Below are 18162 nucleotides of genomic sequence, written 5' to 3' on the forward strand. Positions count from 1 at the left end.
TAATCACTTCATAGTTTTTCTTTAAGAATTTGGTTGGGAAAAAAAAAAGAAAGGTATATCAGTTTGTTCAGAATTAGAATTCTGGACACTTGGCCTCTAGCATAAAACAGATACAGAGCGATTCCAAGTGGCTGCCATGCCACCTGGGCCTGTTTGCTTTGCCTCTACATTTCAGCTTTAGGCATATTCTAAAAACATTTTTGTATAACTTGTTTCCTTTTCTTCTGAAAACTTCTCTTCCTTGTTGACCATAATTTCAGGCCTTTTTAGGGTGTTAAATATAAACTTTAGGATACATTGGCTACTGATGAGGATAATATGCATAATCTTATTTTCATGCAAGCAGGAACTGGTAGGTATATGAAACATAATATTATTCTGCTTTCCCTTTTCCTAATCTCCCTCTGATACTCATATTTAAATAAGGGGATGCTGTTTATTTCCTTGTTTCTTAAAATGTGAACCATTTGAATTAGAAAAAAATAATCAATAGTTAATTAATTTTTCCCTGTTTGGATACACTATAAGAAAAGCTACAGGGACTATAAAGGAGAAGCTACCATCTCTTGGGGTTGCTCCTTATTAAACATGTGTCTTAAGAGACATCAACTTAAATGTTAAGAGAATTTAAAAGCTTAAAACACTGTAATTATTTGGGGGAGTTTCAAGAACATATTAAAAGAAATAGCCATTGTGTAAGGGATCATCAATAGTAGACTTAAGGGTTTTTACTGTTGGGAATGGTAGGAAATTATATGAGCAGAAGCCTAGAAAACACAAGTGTGCAAGGCATATTGAAAAGCTAGGAAGTAATAGAGTTTGGAGCATGAAATTTGGATAGAATTTCTTAATTACAGATGAAAATGAATAAGAAAATGGAGGCCATATTATAGAAATTCTCAAATACCACTATAGAAATTACTTTTAATTTTAGATATTATATAAAACTGTAAGTTTTTATTTTTAAGAAAAGGTTAATATGATCAGAGCCACATTTGAGGAAGACTATTATGAGAGAATTGAGCATAATGAATTGAAACAGGCAAAAAAAGAAAAGCGGTGAGACCAATTAAAGGGCTAATGCACTAACCTGGACAAAAGATAATTAGAACAGTAACAAGAATGGAGACAAGGGATAAATATGAGAAAATTGTTAAACATAGGTCTGCAAGAATTGATAATTCCACTCGAGGGATGAGGTCTAGAAAGGAGTTGAAGGCTGAAGATTTTAGCCAGGTTGACCCCCAAATGGTGGAACTATGAATTGAAATAGGAAAATTGGGAGAGAGGTGCTACAGAAGAAAGGCCATTTATAGTTTAAATAGGTTTAAATTGATGTTAAGGGTCTGTGTGAATGGAAATATGCAAATAGCTGTAAGAAACAGGAATCTGAAAATTGCAGGAGCAGATGAAGGAAGAAATATGTTAATAAATGAGTTTGTCAGATAAGACTGCCCTGGCTAATAGTATCCTTGGAGAACACATGGAGAGAAGCAAAGACAGAACTTCCTTTGTGGGGAATCACTAAAGAAAATGGGGAGGCAAGGCAAGAACAGGCAGGGAGACAAGAATCCAGGCAGTTGTCACAGACAGCAAGAGAATGAGGAATATCAATCAACAAACACCCAGTGCTGCTCCCCCATATGAGACAGCTTCGGTGTGGTGGCAGATGACTAGTAGGGGCACTGATAAACTTTGCAAGCAAGAATGGAAGCAGTCATTAAGACACAAGGGCTTGAATTTGAAGTTTTAAGAAATGTCGAATTTCATAATAACAAGGAAAATATTACTTTGGTTGCTTAGAACAATCAATTAAATGGTACATTTTCATTTGTTTTATTTTTAGTGTATATTATTTATGTAACTTAAGTATAATCTCTATGCAAAGGACCCTAAAAGAATCATAATACCAAGTGAAAGTGGCTTATTCCAGTGCCTTTCAAACTTTCTTGATCAAATCACTGTGAGAAATACTTTTTTCTTATATTATAGCCTAGCATTCAAAGACATGTGTGCAGATACTCAAAAAGATATATTATATGCCCAACCATTTATTTCATTTTATTATCTCACATTTTTGGAAAAGTTTTAGTCAAAAGCCACTAAGCTGATTTCATGACCCACTAATACCCATCACCTAAAGCTTGGAACGTCTAGTCTAATTCAAATATCTACATATGATGAGAAAAGAAGGATTAAAAGGCAAAAGACAGAAATCAGCCAGGGCAAAGAAGAGAGGCACTTCTTCCCAATGTATAAAAAAAGATTCCAGGTACATATGGGGTGGGTTGCGATTTCTCATTTTAGTGGCTTCGATTTGTATAGCTGAGTGAAACAAAGGGTAGGAAGACATGGGGATTGGTCACTGACTCACCATTCCAGGCTCAGTGCCCTCTGTTCCTTTTCTCATGATGCCAAGTCTGGAGATTCCTGCTCTTTTCTGAACATGCTCAACAGTCTTTGTCCTTGCTGTTCCCTGAGATGATTCCTGTGGAATCTAATCTATTCTTAAAGACCAGTTCAAGTGCCACCTCCCCCACAGAACTGCAGAGCATGTCCTTTGTACTTTCATTTACTATTAATACATTTACATCGTATCTTTGCTTCAATCGAAAGGGCTTTCAGAAATTAAACACTAAGTAGTAAGTGCTGCATCTTGACATCCTGAATAAGAGAGACACATATGTCCTGTCCTGTATTTGTAAATGTCCATCTGATATGCACTTTGTAGCTTCACTGAAGGTAAAGATACTATTGTGTTTCTACCTTCATTCCACAAATATTTAATGATGGTCCAACTCAATGCCAGATATGGTTTTTCATGCTGGGAATTGATAGGTGAGCAGAATAGTCCAAGTTTCCTGCTCTCCCCGATCTTACATTTTTCATAAGTAAGACAATAAATAAATAGATAGATAATGTAATGTCAGGTGGTAACAAATACTGCCATGAAAAATAAAGCAGCCTCGGTGAATATAAAGTGGCCACAGTACAATTTTACATAGGGTTGTCAGTGACCTCTACAGAAAGACGGGTTTATGCAGAGACTCAAATGAAATAATGGAGTAAACCATTTGAATATTTATAAGAAGAGCATCCAGCCAGAAGAAAAGCAAATGCGCAGACCCAGAGACAGGTCCCTCTGGCCCATGCATGGCAGACAGCAGAGGTCAGCAGGGAAGGAGTAGAGAAAATGAGTTAGAGAGTGGCAATGATGAAATCAGCAAGCTCCAATGGGTAACTAAAGATACAAAAGTCAGGGTCTGGGGTTGTGGCTCAGTGGTAAATCGCCTGCCTTGCATGTGTGTGGCACTGAGTTCAATCCTCAGAGCTAAATAAATAAATAAATAAATAAATAAATGTATTGTGTTATGTACAACTAAAAAAAATTTTTTTAAAAGACACAGAAGGCAAAAATGTCTTCCAATGGCAAGGGGTGGGCTGGTCCAGGACAATGCAGTGATGATATTTCCAATTGTAGCACCACTGACGTTTACAGATAAAATTTATGTGGCATGTGAGAGAAATAAGAAGACAAAGTTGACCCCATAGTTTTTGGCATAGCAAATAGAAGCACAGAATGACCTTTGACTAAGATGGAGATAATTATAGAAAAATCAGGTATATTTTTTAGAGGACAGGGGGCTCAGTTTTAGATCTGTCAATGTAAATTCAATATGTAAAGACATTGAGAATGGATGAAATTGTCAGAGAAGAAAGGAGAGAGGAGGAAAAATCTGAAAACAGAACTTGGAAGCACATTAGGAGATCAAGGACGTGATGTAGATCCAGCAAAGGAAATTAAAAGGAGAAACAACTGAACTGGGATCAAAACTAAGGAGGTTGTTTCTAGGGAGCCAGTTCCTCTCCGTAGAGTCCACACAGAGTGACACAGGTAGAGACTCTATAAATGTCAAAAATTCTGTTGAAGGGAGTTTGAAATCACCACAGGGAAAGGTAAAGTGTGGTCACCAAGAGAAAAACACAAGGCTTGTTACATGGTTCTGTCAATGAAAGGAGAATTGAAAGCAGACAAGGGAGGTATGAACAAAAAGAATCAACTCTAACCTCAGGCAAATTGTGATTCCTACTTCCATCTTCAGAAGCCCTTTTATGTGATATAGGGAGAAAGCACGATCCATCAGAGTACTGTAATTCCAAAATGGTATCCACTCTCCAAGGAGATTTACTACACTCCTATGTGGTGCTTCATTCATTCCTCTATAGCACACTAGTTATTTACTTTCTGAGTACTTTATTTTTAGTAATATTATATTACTGTAAATGAATGTAATCTAGATTTGCACTTAAAATGTCCAAAATCTATTTCCTTGGGCCTATGTATGTATATGAATTTGTGTGTATATGTACAAACAGATGCATTTGGCATCAAGTCTTAAAGAGCTAAACACTTGACAGACTGTGTCAATTATGAGTTTGTGGTTCTATTTTTTTTGTGAAAGCAAAAAAATAGTTTTGAATAATTAGTTTGCGAGTACTAGATTCATTAGTTTACATAGTTTGCGAAAGTTAGAGTTTATCATTTATTCTTATACTATTGATTTAATGCATTAAAAGATAGTTAAAATAGAGTCCTATTGGCACCCGACCCAAAGAACAAGGTCTTTGTCTGTCATTGCTGCCGTTTTAGCATCAAGTGGTTTTGCAGATCAACCAAAATGAAAAATGGTGTTTCCAGCATTGATGTTTTACAACAAATAAGTTTTCTTTTCCTAAGTTTCCAATGAATCAAACAGTTTTATTCAATTGAAATGTAGCACTTTCCTGTTTGAAAGAAGTTTATAACAACTCAAAGCTACATGATAATACAGTTTGGTTTTCAAGTCTCTTCAAGTCTTTCTATTATACAGTAAGATAATCAGAAATCCTGGAGCAAGGCAGACAGGCTGTGGCCTACCAGCATTGTAGTGAAAACAAGTTATAGAAGACCTAATCATTAGAAAATTCTGTAAAATGATGAGTAAATTGTATTCATTTTCTTACAGAAGGCTTTCTTTTCTTCTTGTGCTCATACTAATCACATTACTTAGTGTTTAATGTAATATGTAGTTTGAAATCTGGATGTCAATTAGAAAAAGCGCACTAATTACAACTGAAATGTTTATTCATACTTCATGTGTTGAAGTACCAGTGGTAATTTGAACTTAGCTTTCAGAAAAAAAAAATACACACACACACACACACACATATACATACACACACACGATATGTATATATAGCTTTTATGCCCTCTTCTTTCCTTTAACCTAAAAGACATTCAGCAATGCCTATTCTATCAGAGAGATATGCATAAATTCTAGTCCAATTTATCTTTTGATTAGTGAGCAAGGGGACTCTTTTGCATGGCTATTATGTAATCATTGAAATTCCAAAATATTGACATGTTTAGTGTAATTCATCAAACATCAACCAAGATTTATTTACTATTATTAGTAACATTTGTGACACCCTACCCTTAAAGAGGAACTTTACCAATGATTAAAATATGACCTTTGTGATTATCTTAGAAATATGAACCAACCACCTTGAAATAAATGAGTGAAAAAAAATTTTGATGATATTTCTTTTTCTGATTCAGTTTCAGCCCTTCTTGCGTCATCCAAGGCATTGATGATTACCGCTGCACAGCTTGTCCACGGGGATATGAAGGCCAATACTGTGAAAGGTACTAGCAGTCACGACACATGGAGGTTACATAGCTAACGTTCACCACAGAGAAGCCCATATTTCAATAATTTCATTATTTTCATTTTTTCTAGTTGTTTAAATTAGATGCTTACAAAACTATTTTTATATCTTTAGACTTTTTCTGGAGAAAGTTTACTTCTATCTAACTTTAGATTTTCTTAAAGCTCCAAATCATTTCACAACTAATTTAGGTTTTAGTAAATACATAGAGATATAAATGTATAAATAGGCACAAATTTTATAAATTAATTTTATAAATTTTATAATAACAAATAAATTGGTTTTCAAAAGCTTATCAGTAGTGTCCAATAATAAAAAACTGGCTACATATTTCTCATTTTAGTTCACTGGAAAATGTTGTCTTCAAAATACTATAACGATAACTGCACACACATCATTTGTTCTTAGCCCAGTGACCCTTTATTGGCAGGTATATGGCTAACTCAGAATGTAAATGGTGTCAGCATTTTTAATTAGTATACTATTCAAACAATGAGATGCTGTTCATTTCCCGTATTCAACAGTAAACAATGTTATTTCATGCTGCTTCTTACAGTAGTAATTTATAGGATCTACTAAGACAAATGTGTAGATATTAAATTGAATTCTAAATATATAACAAATGTTAAAATAAGCAATACAATTCCAGACTATAAAGTAAGATTGTAACTAACATCTTCCCAATACGTATTTTCTATAATATTAACATCCTAGCTATTCAAACTTGTCATCACCACTTTTAGCATCTTTAACATAACATAAAGTAATAATATTGACCATTAAAACTCATAGTGGTTATAGCAGAATTGAGAGCATAAAAAGTTTTCTAGAGCTTCGTGAACTTAGCTTAGTTCCACCAACCTAGATGGATCCCGTATTTCCTCATCTGTCTTAGAAGAATAGCTGATATTCTATCTACTTAACACTGCCAGTATGACAGTGATGTGTGTGACACCTAGCCTAGGCACCCAGATGAAAACCTCCTCTCCAGCAGAGTCACAAAAAGTCTGGGAAATTTATCCCATCTTCATCCTGTGCCTCAAAGCCAATAACTACCTTGTGAAGTAGTACAAGAGTCCCTTTCCTTTGTCTCAAAGCAGAACAGATTTTAAGATGCTATTTATACTCCAGAACGCTCTATGGAATCACTCTAACACTGGAGCTTTACTGCAATCACATCATAGTTTGGAGTCTTTCTTTTCCATGTCCTGCTTTACCCATTCTTTTGCTGGATTCTTCTAGGAGCTTTTGAAATCAAAATTTTAAAAGATAAGCTAATATTAAATAATATTTATCATCACTCACTTAGAAAATCTTCTTATATAGAATCAGAAATGTCTATATTAATAATGACAACAGGAAGGTAATTAAATAATTATACTTAAATTTTGTAAATTCCAGTGCAGTTTGTATAAATTCATAAGATAGAGTTCCAAATACAAATCTGTATGTGGTTACTCTAATTACAATATTCTGTACTTGCATATGTATAACAGTGCATTCACAATTTCCATGCCAACCAAAATTAGTAGCAATTAAACAACTTGTAATATAAAATCCAAAACTATTTTCATTTGTTTTGAAAATACATACATTATTTGTATGTAGATTATAGATGATAAAGGTATATATTTTCTCTCTCCACCAGGGTGCTTTAGTTTTGATGCTTAGGCTGATATTCAGTTCATGCCCTTGTAATCACCAGCAGGGTGGTGAATGAAAGCATTCTTTCACACCAACACAATTATCTGCAATAATAAGCTGCATTCATAAATTGGAATCACCACTATAGACAAAAGCATGTTTATAGATAGAAAAGACTGGAAAGGTATACCATGATGACAAGTATTATCTTAAAGCAGAGTGATTACAGAAATCCATTTCTAAAATCCATTAATGTTTAATGAATAAGAGTTGACAGTTCATACAGCATATAAGATGAGCAGGATCATATACTATCAAATGTGAATGGTATGAATTTTTTTGCAATTCTTGAATGTTGTTAAAGCTTTGCATTTATCATCTCTAACATATAAATGATCAGTTATATTTCCCTGAAAAATTGCTTCTATTCAGCTAAATTAAACCAAAGGTCTTGGTTAAATTTTTATTGTAACCTTCCAAATAAACTCATCCCACTTCTGAGAGCATCTTAAGTCATTTAAATCACCTTACGACCTGCTCAAACTTAACTCAACTCTTAAAGTGCCTAAATTTCTTGAGTGTCCCTGTAATGTAGAAACCCTTCCCAAACTTTATCCTCATTACTCTTGTCATAAATTCTTTGAAGATTTACACAGTCTGAACCTGCTTAGAATACAATTATTTTACCTGCAAATGTTAAGAAACAATTTAAGTGGACTCATTTAAATAATATTTTTACTAAGCACTTGTTATCTTATATTGGAAAGAAAATGACAATCAAAAGCATAAATGTCTGAAAGCCTAATATTACAAATAGTTTATGCTTCACCTTTTCTAACTAGCACAGGATGAATGAACTTTTAGAATCAGCTATGCAGGGCTGGGGTTGTGACTCAATGATAGATTGCTTGTCTAGCATGTGTAAGGCCCTGGGTTGGATCCTCAGCACCATATAAAAATAAACAAACAATATAAAGATATTGTTTCCAACTACTTCTAAAAAATAAATATTTTAAAAAAAAGAATCAGCTGTGCAAGTTTTCATAGTCCCAAGCTGCTAAAAATGGTCTAGAATTATCCAATTAGTATTTATACCTTTGGCTCCAACCCCCTACTATCTCTGACCTTCTCTTACTTACATGTTGAACAAAAATCCTGACTTTTGAATGAGACTTTCTCAAAATAAAAAATAAAAATGGCTGGGAATGTTGCTCAGTGGTTAAGTGCCTCTGGGTTCAATCTCCAGTACAAAAAAAAAAAAAAAATCTGACTGTTGGTTATATTTACACTGATCATATATATAATATATTGACACTCTAAAGAGGAAAAGGAAGTGTTTTTTAATAATTTAGCTAGGAAAACAGGTAATCTGAGATTGTCCTGAGCACAGCAGAAACATATGACTTTGCTAGCATCTTGTAAAGCTGCAGTATCATTGTGCATGGTGGTATATACTCAGATGAATAGATTCATGGATTGGGGGGAAAGTTGATGAGTGGATGGCATTTGGGATTCACGCAATCTGATTTTATTTTTAATTTCTTAAGTCAATGCTATGTGTTTTATTTGCTCAACATGAATCCATTTTCCCAGATACCTAATGAATATCATCTTGGAAAAGGTGTGGTAAAAAAAGAAACACCAATAAAATTCAATAGAAAATCCAATTTGCTTATTGCCAAGAAACTTAAAAAGAAACTTTTAAGAAAAGTTTATGAACTAGAGCTGCGGTAGGCAAACTACAGCCCATGGGCCAAATTTAGCCCTTGCCTTGTTCTCTTTGGCATTTAATCCAAGAACCATATTGCTACAGGTAAACATTTACAATCATGTGATGATTTGAAAGCACTAAATCTGAACTCCATTTAACTTAAATTTAATACGTCAAAGACTTCTAGTAATTCTCTTTAGTAGATTTGTATTATGAAATAATTTATTATTGTTGATATTATTATGGTTTGAATTCTACCAACAAGAAGAAACTTTGAAATTTTCTTTCTCAGTGCATAAACTTGACTTTGTCTTTGGCTTATAAAGCACAAAATGTTCTATCTGGCCCTTTACAGGAAAGGATTGCTGACTCCTGATCTATAGACTCTTGATACCAATTTTGCTTCATTTAAAAATGAAACAAATAGACAGACAGACACACACACACACACACATTCAAACACTCAAACAAATAATTTAGAGATGTGACTTGCCTAACCTTTGCTTTGTCACTGTTTAAATCCAGGTGTGCCCCTGGCTACACTGGCAGTCCAAGCAGCCCTGGAGGCTCCTGCCAAGAATGTGAGTGTGACCCCTATGGCTCACTGCCTGTCCCCTGTGACCCAGTCACAGGACTCTGCACATGCCGCCCTGGAGCCACAGGAAGGAAGTGTGACGGCTGCAAGCACTGGCATGCACGCGAGGGCTCAGAGTGTGTTTGTACGTATACTAACTAAGTGTTTAGCAATAGGACCTAGGCTTCCCCTTCTGTCTCATTTCGAATGAGAAAAATGGACTTTTCTTCTTGTTTGCAATACCAAGGGCTCCTCTCCATTGGTTCTGACACTATCTATTCACCTCCAGCTTTTGGCCTACTGGTTATGACTCCATCCTGCTGAGCCATGAATAGCTGAGAAAATCCCCAGCACGCTTTGGTCCTTTCATTGAAACCCACAACAAAGTTCCTGGAGACAAATTTTATTTATTTATTTTGTTCATCTCAGGGTTTATAGTTTTTTTTCTAAAGTTGGCATTGCCTTTGCGACAGATTAAAGATCTGAGTATATAAAATTTTTTTGAATCCTTCTGAATTTGTAATCAACTAGGCAGGTACTTTAAGCCTTGAATTATAACTGATTTTTATTTTTCCAGATTTTATGGAAATCTATAGGGATATTGCTTTGTAAATTTTTCTTGAACTACAAAACCTGGGAGCATGAACTCAAGTATTTAAATATTTTTACTCACACATACACTAAATGGAGAGCAGTTTGCTGTCTCTCTGTCTCTTTCCTTCCTTTAACTGATTCTGAATTCAGTAGTGCCATATTGAAAATACATTGAAATGAGTAGTTAAATATAGTTCTTGGATTTTCTGAAAATTCTAATCTAAAATAGGTTATTTAAAAATTTAAGAAGTGAACGTTGTACAGTGATATACTTTTCCTTAAGGAAATCTGTTTTAACACCTTTTACTTCAACATTTACCTTTTTAAATGCATTTGTGCATGCCAATATTTTTTGTTTTAACATCTTACATGTGTCTTTGTATTAATAGCGTTTTCATTAGAAAAATTTTTGTTTGTACACTGGTCTTATAAGAGTTACCTCAAAAGCTAAGGCTGGATTTAAAAATATGCCAGAACTTAAGACTGGCTGTGTTTGGGTAGATAAGCTTTTAAATATTTTCTTTCTATTTCAACTATATTTAATGAAAAATATGTTATATTTCAAGTAAAAATAAATGTGAAAGCGGACAGGAGAGAAGAGATAAATTGTAGTATAATCATATGCATCAATATTATCATATCCAGTTATTGGTATATACAGTCACTCTTTCCAAGTATAAAGATATATTCTAATGATAATTAAAGAGTGTACTACTAAATATTCTATACTGTTTTCAGGTTGAATTATTAGTATAAATATAATTAACTAGATAATATGTAGATATTCCTAATGCAAATATGACATTAAAATCTAGGAAAGATAAAATGATGAATTATTTTTCTGAACATTTATTTGAAAGTGTAATAGCACTCTACTCATCAGCAATGACTTTAAGTTCTTTTTCTATTAATGACAGATACCTTATTTACATTTTTAGTAAATTAATCCTAAAAAATCTTATTCCTATCACATGTGCGGATTTCTGATCTCCAGATGTCCCATTGGAGGTTAACAAAAGAGTCAATCTTCCACTTACAAAGTTACACAGCCTTACAATGCTTTCCTGTGTTATTCTTATCCCACAGGGAAATGCATTCACACCTGCTATATATACATGGTATTCACTTCATTTGCTATGTCCTGGAAATTTAAATATTCTTCTGGAATATTAATTCTTCTTGATTAACTCATGAATTTTCTTCTATAAAAATGCTAAATTACAGGGTTGATTTTTATATTAAACCCTTACTGAAGTTTGTAATTATGATGTATAGGTGTTCCTTATGCTGCCTTCCTTAAGCTTTGGTGATGTCTGCTGACTTGTAGAACATTTCCTCTTCGTCCTTCATTAGGTGAACTCGTAAGAGTTGCCACACAGAATATCTTTAGACTTTCCTTGCTGTCTTTTAGAATTTTCTTCAATTTTAGAAAAATGTGCCATGGTTCTATCACATTAGTCTTCCCCAGGACTCAGTTTCTACACCTACTTTTTAAATGACTTAACAAAACAAGGTACAAGTGAGGACAAAACTCTGACTTATTCTCAATTCTCTTTGTAAGACATTTTTATATCCTCAAGCTAAATTAGATCAAGGGTCCAAAGCATAGATTCTGCTGGCTCCTTGGATCTGCAGGGCCTGTTTTATCACATGTGATCATCCTGAGAGTACATAAGGCCCAGGGGTGTGAGCTTGGGGAGGGAGCCTGGTGAGGGCAAAAGTAGAGATGTGTAGCAAGAGAAGTGATTGTGGTGCTGGTTCTTAATGTGGTGCTGACTGTAGAAAATGAAATGCTTCTCCTGTTACAAAAGCAAGCACCCATATAGGATGGTAGCATATATTGTAGAAGAGTTAAATTTCTTCTCTATAGTTGATTCTCTAGCAAACACACTTTAAATTGGCCCATAACAAGAGTTTGTATTTTTTTTTAAATGCACAATAAATGACCTAGGCATGTTCATTATATTATCTCAGGCAAGCTACCTGTTGGTGGAAAGAATCTGCATATGCACCATAAAATTAAAGTCATATATAATAAAAGATAAAATTCTGCTGAAAGACTGGACAGTACAGAACAAATACAAAAGTCATAGAAGAGTTTCCTTTGACCACCCAGCTTTGCCAGAGAGACTTATCACCACCAAGGCCAGTTGAGAGTGAGTAAGCCAGAATTTTACCGAATTCAACATGGAATTTCCTGTGGGACATAGGCTTTTTGTATGTGAGATTTCCAGTATTATGATGAATTTAAACAAATAGTTTGTGTCCATCGTGGGAAGTATTTACACCTCAGTGTCACACAATTAGTGAGTCAAATCCAGCCACACCAAAGTGATCAGCTCCACCAAGCAGAATAGCACCTGGCCTTAAATAAGCAATATTCACCTGCAGACACTAGTCAGTCTCCAAAGAATCCCCTCTACCAAAAACAAGATCATCATAATCATAATTTTTAAAGGCTCACTTTGAGAGTTGATCTTTTGCAGGCACCATGTTAATTGCTTCATATGCAGCTCTTTTAATTCTTGCCGTATCCCTAGACATTATCATCACCATTGTGGGATAAGAAAGTTAAATTTAGGCAGTTTAAGCCATATTATGGTTTGGATAAGTGTCCCCTAAAGGTCAATGTATTGAAGGCTTGGTCCCCAGGTTGACTCTATTGAGAAGTGGTGAAAATTAAGAAGGTAGGGCCTTATGAGAAGTCCTTAGGTAATTGGGGGTCTGCTCTCAAAGGAGGCTGTGGGACCTAGTCCCTTCTTCTCTTTTTTACTCTCTACCATGGGTGAGCTGTTTGCTCCACCAACCACTCTCAGACTTTGCCATCAGAAATGTCTACCAGAGGCCAAAAGCAATGAGTATGCTAATCTTGTACTGCAAGCACCAAAAATGTGAGCCTAGATAAACCTTTTCTCTTTATATGTTAATTGTCTCAGATATTTCATTATAATGATGGGAAGCTGACCAACACAAATCACTTTCCGAAGGTTCACTGTTTGAACATAGGTGGTTTGTAAATCTTATTTTCTTAACCTCTCTGCTGGCTCCTGATGGAAAATGCAGAAAACTAACATGGTTTACCTGATATATTCAGCATTAATGAAGTCAGTCTTTTATTCATTTATTTCTTCTCCTCTAAGAATCCATTTTACCTGAATAAAAAATAAAAATAAAATGGACTACAGATATATATAAAAAAACAACTTTTAAATTTATCCAAGGCCAATAAGGTCTTATTTTTTTCTGTTAAACATTGTGGGTCTCTCCACTAAGTTATAAAAGACTTATAAAATATTTCTAATAGATGCTAATTCATCAGAGATTGTCAAGTAGGCTGTCCCCTTTGTAGGAAAAAAGGCACACTAGCCATGTACCCAGACTAACTTCAGAGCCTTTTTTCTTTTTGTAGGAATTATTTGGGGGAGTTCTTTATTATTACAAGGAGTTCTTCACTTGCATATGTTAGTGAAATCTGAATAGGTAATTGATTGGATTTCGCAAAGTTGGCTTTCTCCTTAGTAAGTTAAAAAAATCCATCCTCCTCTTTCAACCCTCATTCATAATTGACATGTCATTTTACAATTACCTGCCCTTCTGAAATTTGAGAATGAGCAAGAAAGTCATTATTTATTCAGTAGTAAAGTTTTATATTGTGAAAAACTTGGACTTGTTCATGTCCTATTTTCCTCAGATGCATACTTAACAGAGTAACTCATGTGATGTTTAAAATAGATTGTGAATGGCATGGTAAAATAGATAAATCTCCCAGAAAACCAAAAGATAAAATAAATAGCTATTGGCAAGATGTTATGCCACAAAAAGTGCTTGAAATAGCATTTAATAAATATCAAGTTGATACTTACTATTTTTAATCACTGCATATAAAGTATTTGGAGTATATCAGTTTTTTTATTATTTATAGTCACAGTTTATTTAAAATATAGAATATAAAATAAAGCTTTGCTAGCTAATGTAAAAAATCTATCATGAAGTGTCCTTGATACTGATCCACAGAGACACTATCAAGATTATTATTTTTAACAGCCAGTTACCACCAAAGATCTTACCATAACAATACAAAGGCTCTTATTATCACTAGAGCATTGTTTATCCAATATAATCAAACTTGATTAATATTGACAGTGATTGTTTTCTATGCAAAGAATTAGGCTCAAAATAGTAGAATATTGTTATCACTGTAAAGAAAACAGGATTTTCTGTTTTAAAATGTGAAAAAACATCAACTGATCTCCAAAGGCAATTTTAAAATCTATAACTTTGTATGTCATTGCCCTCCATCCCAGCACCCTGAAGATCACCCTATCTCTACCCCCACTTTAGTGTCCAAGTTCCTTTTCCAAGGCCAATGTGTCCACTAGAGCCTTTTGGAACTCTGAACCATGGCATGCTGTTCAAATCCAGGTGTTGGCAATCCGTTAAAACCACTTGTGTTTCCCTTGTTTTGCACCATCTACTCATCTGTTTCATTAGTAAAAGATGCTTGAATTTCTTGTCACCAACCTTCTTAGCACAGATCCAGGGGACCAGTGTGTGGAGCAGTAACTGTCACTTTGATTCTGGATAAATTTTTTAGTCATTGTGGGAGAGTCTCAGTGATTTGCACACCACATTGAGCAAACTGTTCTGTTAACAGATTAAGGAGTTGCATGTTGAATTGACATTTGGAAAAGCATGATCACTATTCCTTTTTTTTTTTCAGTGAAGCTTTTAAAAATAAAGTGAATTCTTCATTGATTTCTATTCTGGCTAGGCCCTAAAGCTTTATTGACTTCAAAGAATATTACAAGTACATGATTTTAAAATTAGATATATTAAAAGACAGTCTAATCATTCTCCTTTTTGTGGCATCCCCCAAACAGACAATTCTCTATTGCACGGAATTTTGCTTTTATAAAATGGCTTAGAGCTGGGCACGGTGGTGAACACCTATAATGCCAGCAGCTCCAGAGGCTGAGACAGGAGGATCATGAGTTCAAAGCCAACCTCAGCAAAGGCGAGGTGCTAAGCAACTCCGTGAGACCCTGTCTCTAAATAAAATACAAAATAGGGCAGGGAATCTGGCTCAGTGGTCAAGTGCCCCTGAGTTCAATTCTTGGTATCAAAAAGAATAAAATAAAATGGCGTAGAAGGTTTGATTTCTAGTCCATCTCATAAAAGATGTGTGACACCAAATTAGTTAATTGTTCAAAACCTTATTTTAACATCTGTAAAATAGAAATAAAATACTATATATAGGCATATGAAATGTCTAAGCATAATAGATGGTTTATAAATCCTAACAATTATTACTATCATTGTTATTTAGTGGCCATTTTTTCAAAGACATGATGTTTGGTGCAACTCATCTGTTTCTAATACAATATTTTCCTTCATTTAGGCTGAATTCCAGTTTTATATAATTATCTCTAATTATAGATTCTTCAAGTCACAGAAAATCACTTTTATGACCAGTTTACATTTTTCTTTTCTTTAAGTTCTGCACATGCATTATTTATAGATTCATAAACAGCCTAATTGTGACTATTTTTCTTATCTATAAAAAAGTATATTAATAGTACTTACCTAATAGAACTACTGTGAGAATTAGATGAGATAATGATAGCAAACATGATACATTGCCTGTCATATAGTGAATATTGTGTAGATAAAAGCTATAATCTCATTATTATTTATAGTACATTCAAATTTTCAAAGTTTTCATTTGGTTTTTGAAAAGTTATACCATCTCTGAACCATCTCTGAACCATTGTTTTTCTTATAGACTCTGATTTAGTTTATGTATTATATATATGTATATTTTACTACTTGGCACACAGATTTATCAGTCTCAGCTAAAACCTACAGATTACCTTTACCTCTTGTCAAACCTAACAGATAAAATGCCTTCTTAATGAGTCTGGACCAATTTTTTTATACATTTATTTATAAATAATATAAAATAACTGGATCCATTTTAATAAGCCCTAAATTTATGTTAATCTAAAATTTTATTCTTGAAGAGGTCAAGGGAAAGAGAGAAATATAAAATCCAGACACAGGGGAACTATCAATGCTATTCTTCTAGAAGGATTAATTTAAAATATGCACATTAACACATAAATTTTATCTTTTGTCAAAATGTATATTTACTCCATTATTCTTAGTTGAATAGAACATATAATTTATATATCTTTATCTAAAATTGGCAAAGGGGTTTAGCCTTTTCTAAAATGCTCAGTGTACTCATTTCAGCCTCAGCTTCTTTGACATGAATGCAGTTTGTGAATTTTTGTGACAGTAAGCCAGTCATTATTATGCATGGGGGACTCTGGTAGAAATGCAATATTTTGTACTAATTGCTAACAGAAAGATCTGTAATATTGGCTGCATGATTTGCCCCTTACATGTGCCCAGCTATAACGATCTGAATTTAGTACTGCATTTGTTAATATTAGACACAAATTTATTCTGACACTTTTATAGGCAAAGCCTTGGAAACATTTAGTCATGTAAAATATAATCATAGTCTTGAAATATTTGCTTTTGCTCTCATGCATTTTAGGCAGGATTTCACTTTATAATCTTATCTGTATTGCTGAATTAGGAAAATTGTTTGGTGAGGTTATTTGGGGTCCTGATCATGAGACAGGTGTTAATTTACACTGCACCCTTATCAAAGAGCAATTGTTTACAGAATGTGAATATTCCTCATCTCTGTGCACTCTTCAGATCTTCCCATCATAGTGAGTTAAATTCATCTTTAAATTGCATCCCATTTCCAGTGTCTATTGGCAGACACTTCAGACTTTTGAGGGCAAAGAAAAGTAGCTTGTGGTATAAGTGAAATATTTTGTGTCAGAAAAAAAACAGCAAACCATTATGCAAAGGGCACAATTCCTGGTGTGTTTACCTTATAACTGAGTGTACTAGACTTGTACAGAAGCTTTGAAAAAATCTCCATGGCTACCATTTTCATAAGTCTTTCTGAACCCATTGAGACAGATGTTAGTATATTACTTGGAGCATACTATAAAACTTACCTTTCACTTATGGAAATGTGCTTGTAACTTGGTTCTCCCAAAAGCAAACACAAAGACCATAAGACATGGGATAATAATAGACCTTTGTACACAGAAACATAAAATGGAATGTATGAGTCCTTGAAAGAGCAATTAAATACATTTTCATTTTAGCAACTGAAGATGAGGAACTAAAGCAGATGGGCAGGGGGTAGAATAAATGAGAGAAAAATCAGTATCCATCATGCCTCTTGGCATTCTAGCTCAGCAATTTACTCTGTAGTAGATCACAGTAAATCAGATCTAGTTTTCCATTCCAGCTCCTGGTTTATTCTTATGTGAAATAAAAACTAAGCAAACTGTGGGTACTTTCCCTGGCAATTTCTAGAATCATACAATAAGGAGCCTCTAGCTATATTATTATCAACAAGCCAACTCAATTCCTTTTTGGAGATAGATGAGTAATACATTATAAATAAATTGCAGAAAGGACTACCACAGGATTCCTGAAGAACATTCTACCCTAAAAAGCATGGTGAGATATCATATTATCAAATACCTTTCGGGATCTTGAAGCTGAAAAGTGAAAATTACTTGCTTCAATCTGGGATTATCTTCCAAAAATACAGCCTCACTAGAAATAAATAGAATTTGTTTGGGCTCCCTGGAAAGGGAAACTTCATGTTTTTCATAATTCTTAATAATATTAAGAATTGCTACAAATGCTTGCTTTTAACTTGTGAATTGCAAAGTCAAAGTCTTTCATTTGAATCCATACTCTGAATTATAGCAGCAAAACTTAGAAATGTATATTAGTTATTGCTGCCAATCTGAAATGTACAATGCCAGCTATATACAGCGTAGCCTCAAGATTCTATAGGTTGGCAATTTGGGCTGGGGTCAGTAAGACA

The 18162-nt window shown here is 34.1% G+C and overlaps 1 protein-coding gene and 1 long non-coding RNA gene across 9 annotated transcripts in view; one reads left to right on the top strand and one right to left on the bottom strand.

The window, feature by feature from the left end:
• The window catches only part of Lama2 (laminin subunit alpha 2), a 564351-nt gene that overhangs the window by 394312 nt on the left and 151877 nt on the right, over positions 1-18162 (top strand). For 5 of the 6 annotated variants that reach the window (XM_058581074.1, XM_058581053.1, XM_058581070.1 and 2 more), the window contains 2 exons: positions 5600-5686; positions 9590-9783. In XM_058581074.1, coding sequence (XP_058437057.1) covers positions 5600-5686; positions 9590-9783 — 281 coding nt within the window. The remainder of the gene's footprint in view (positions 1-5599; positions 5687-9589; positions 9784-18162) is intronic. The other variant, XM_058581067.1, reaches the window with a different exon arrangement.
• LOC124095835 (uncharacterized) overlaps positions 1-18162 on the bottom strand; it is a 50177-nt gene that overhangs the window by 30987 nt on the left and 1028 nt on the right. Inside the window, exons 1-3 of one of the 3 annotated variants that reach the window (XR_009227287.1) lie at positions 17273-18086; positions 14754-14876; positions 13314-13384 (exon numbers count right to left, since the gene is read on the bottom strand). This is a non-coding gene — a long non-coding RNA (uncharacterized LOC124095835). Of the gene's footprint in view, positions 1-13313; positions 13385-14753; positions 14877-17272; positions 18087-18162 lie in introns of those variants that run through there. The other 2 variants (XR_006852627.2, XR_006852628.2) reach the window with 2 other exon arrangements.

This window comes from Marmota monax, unplaced genomic scaffold, assembly GCF_021218885.2.
Source record: "Marmota monax isolate L192 unplaced genomic scaffold, Marmota_monax_Labrador192_F-V1.1 WCK01_AAM20220418_F8-fsc00030, whole genome shotgun sequence".
Classification (NCBI taxonomy): Eukaryota; Metazoa; Chordata; class Mammalia; order Rodentia; family Sciuridae; genus Marmota; species Marmota monax.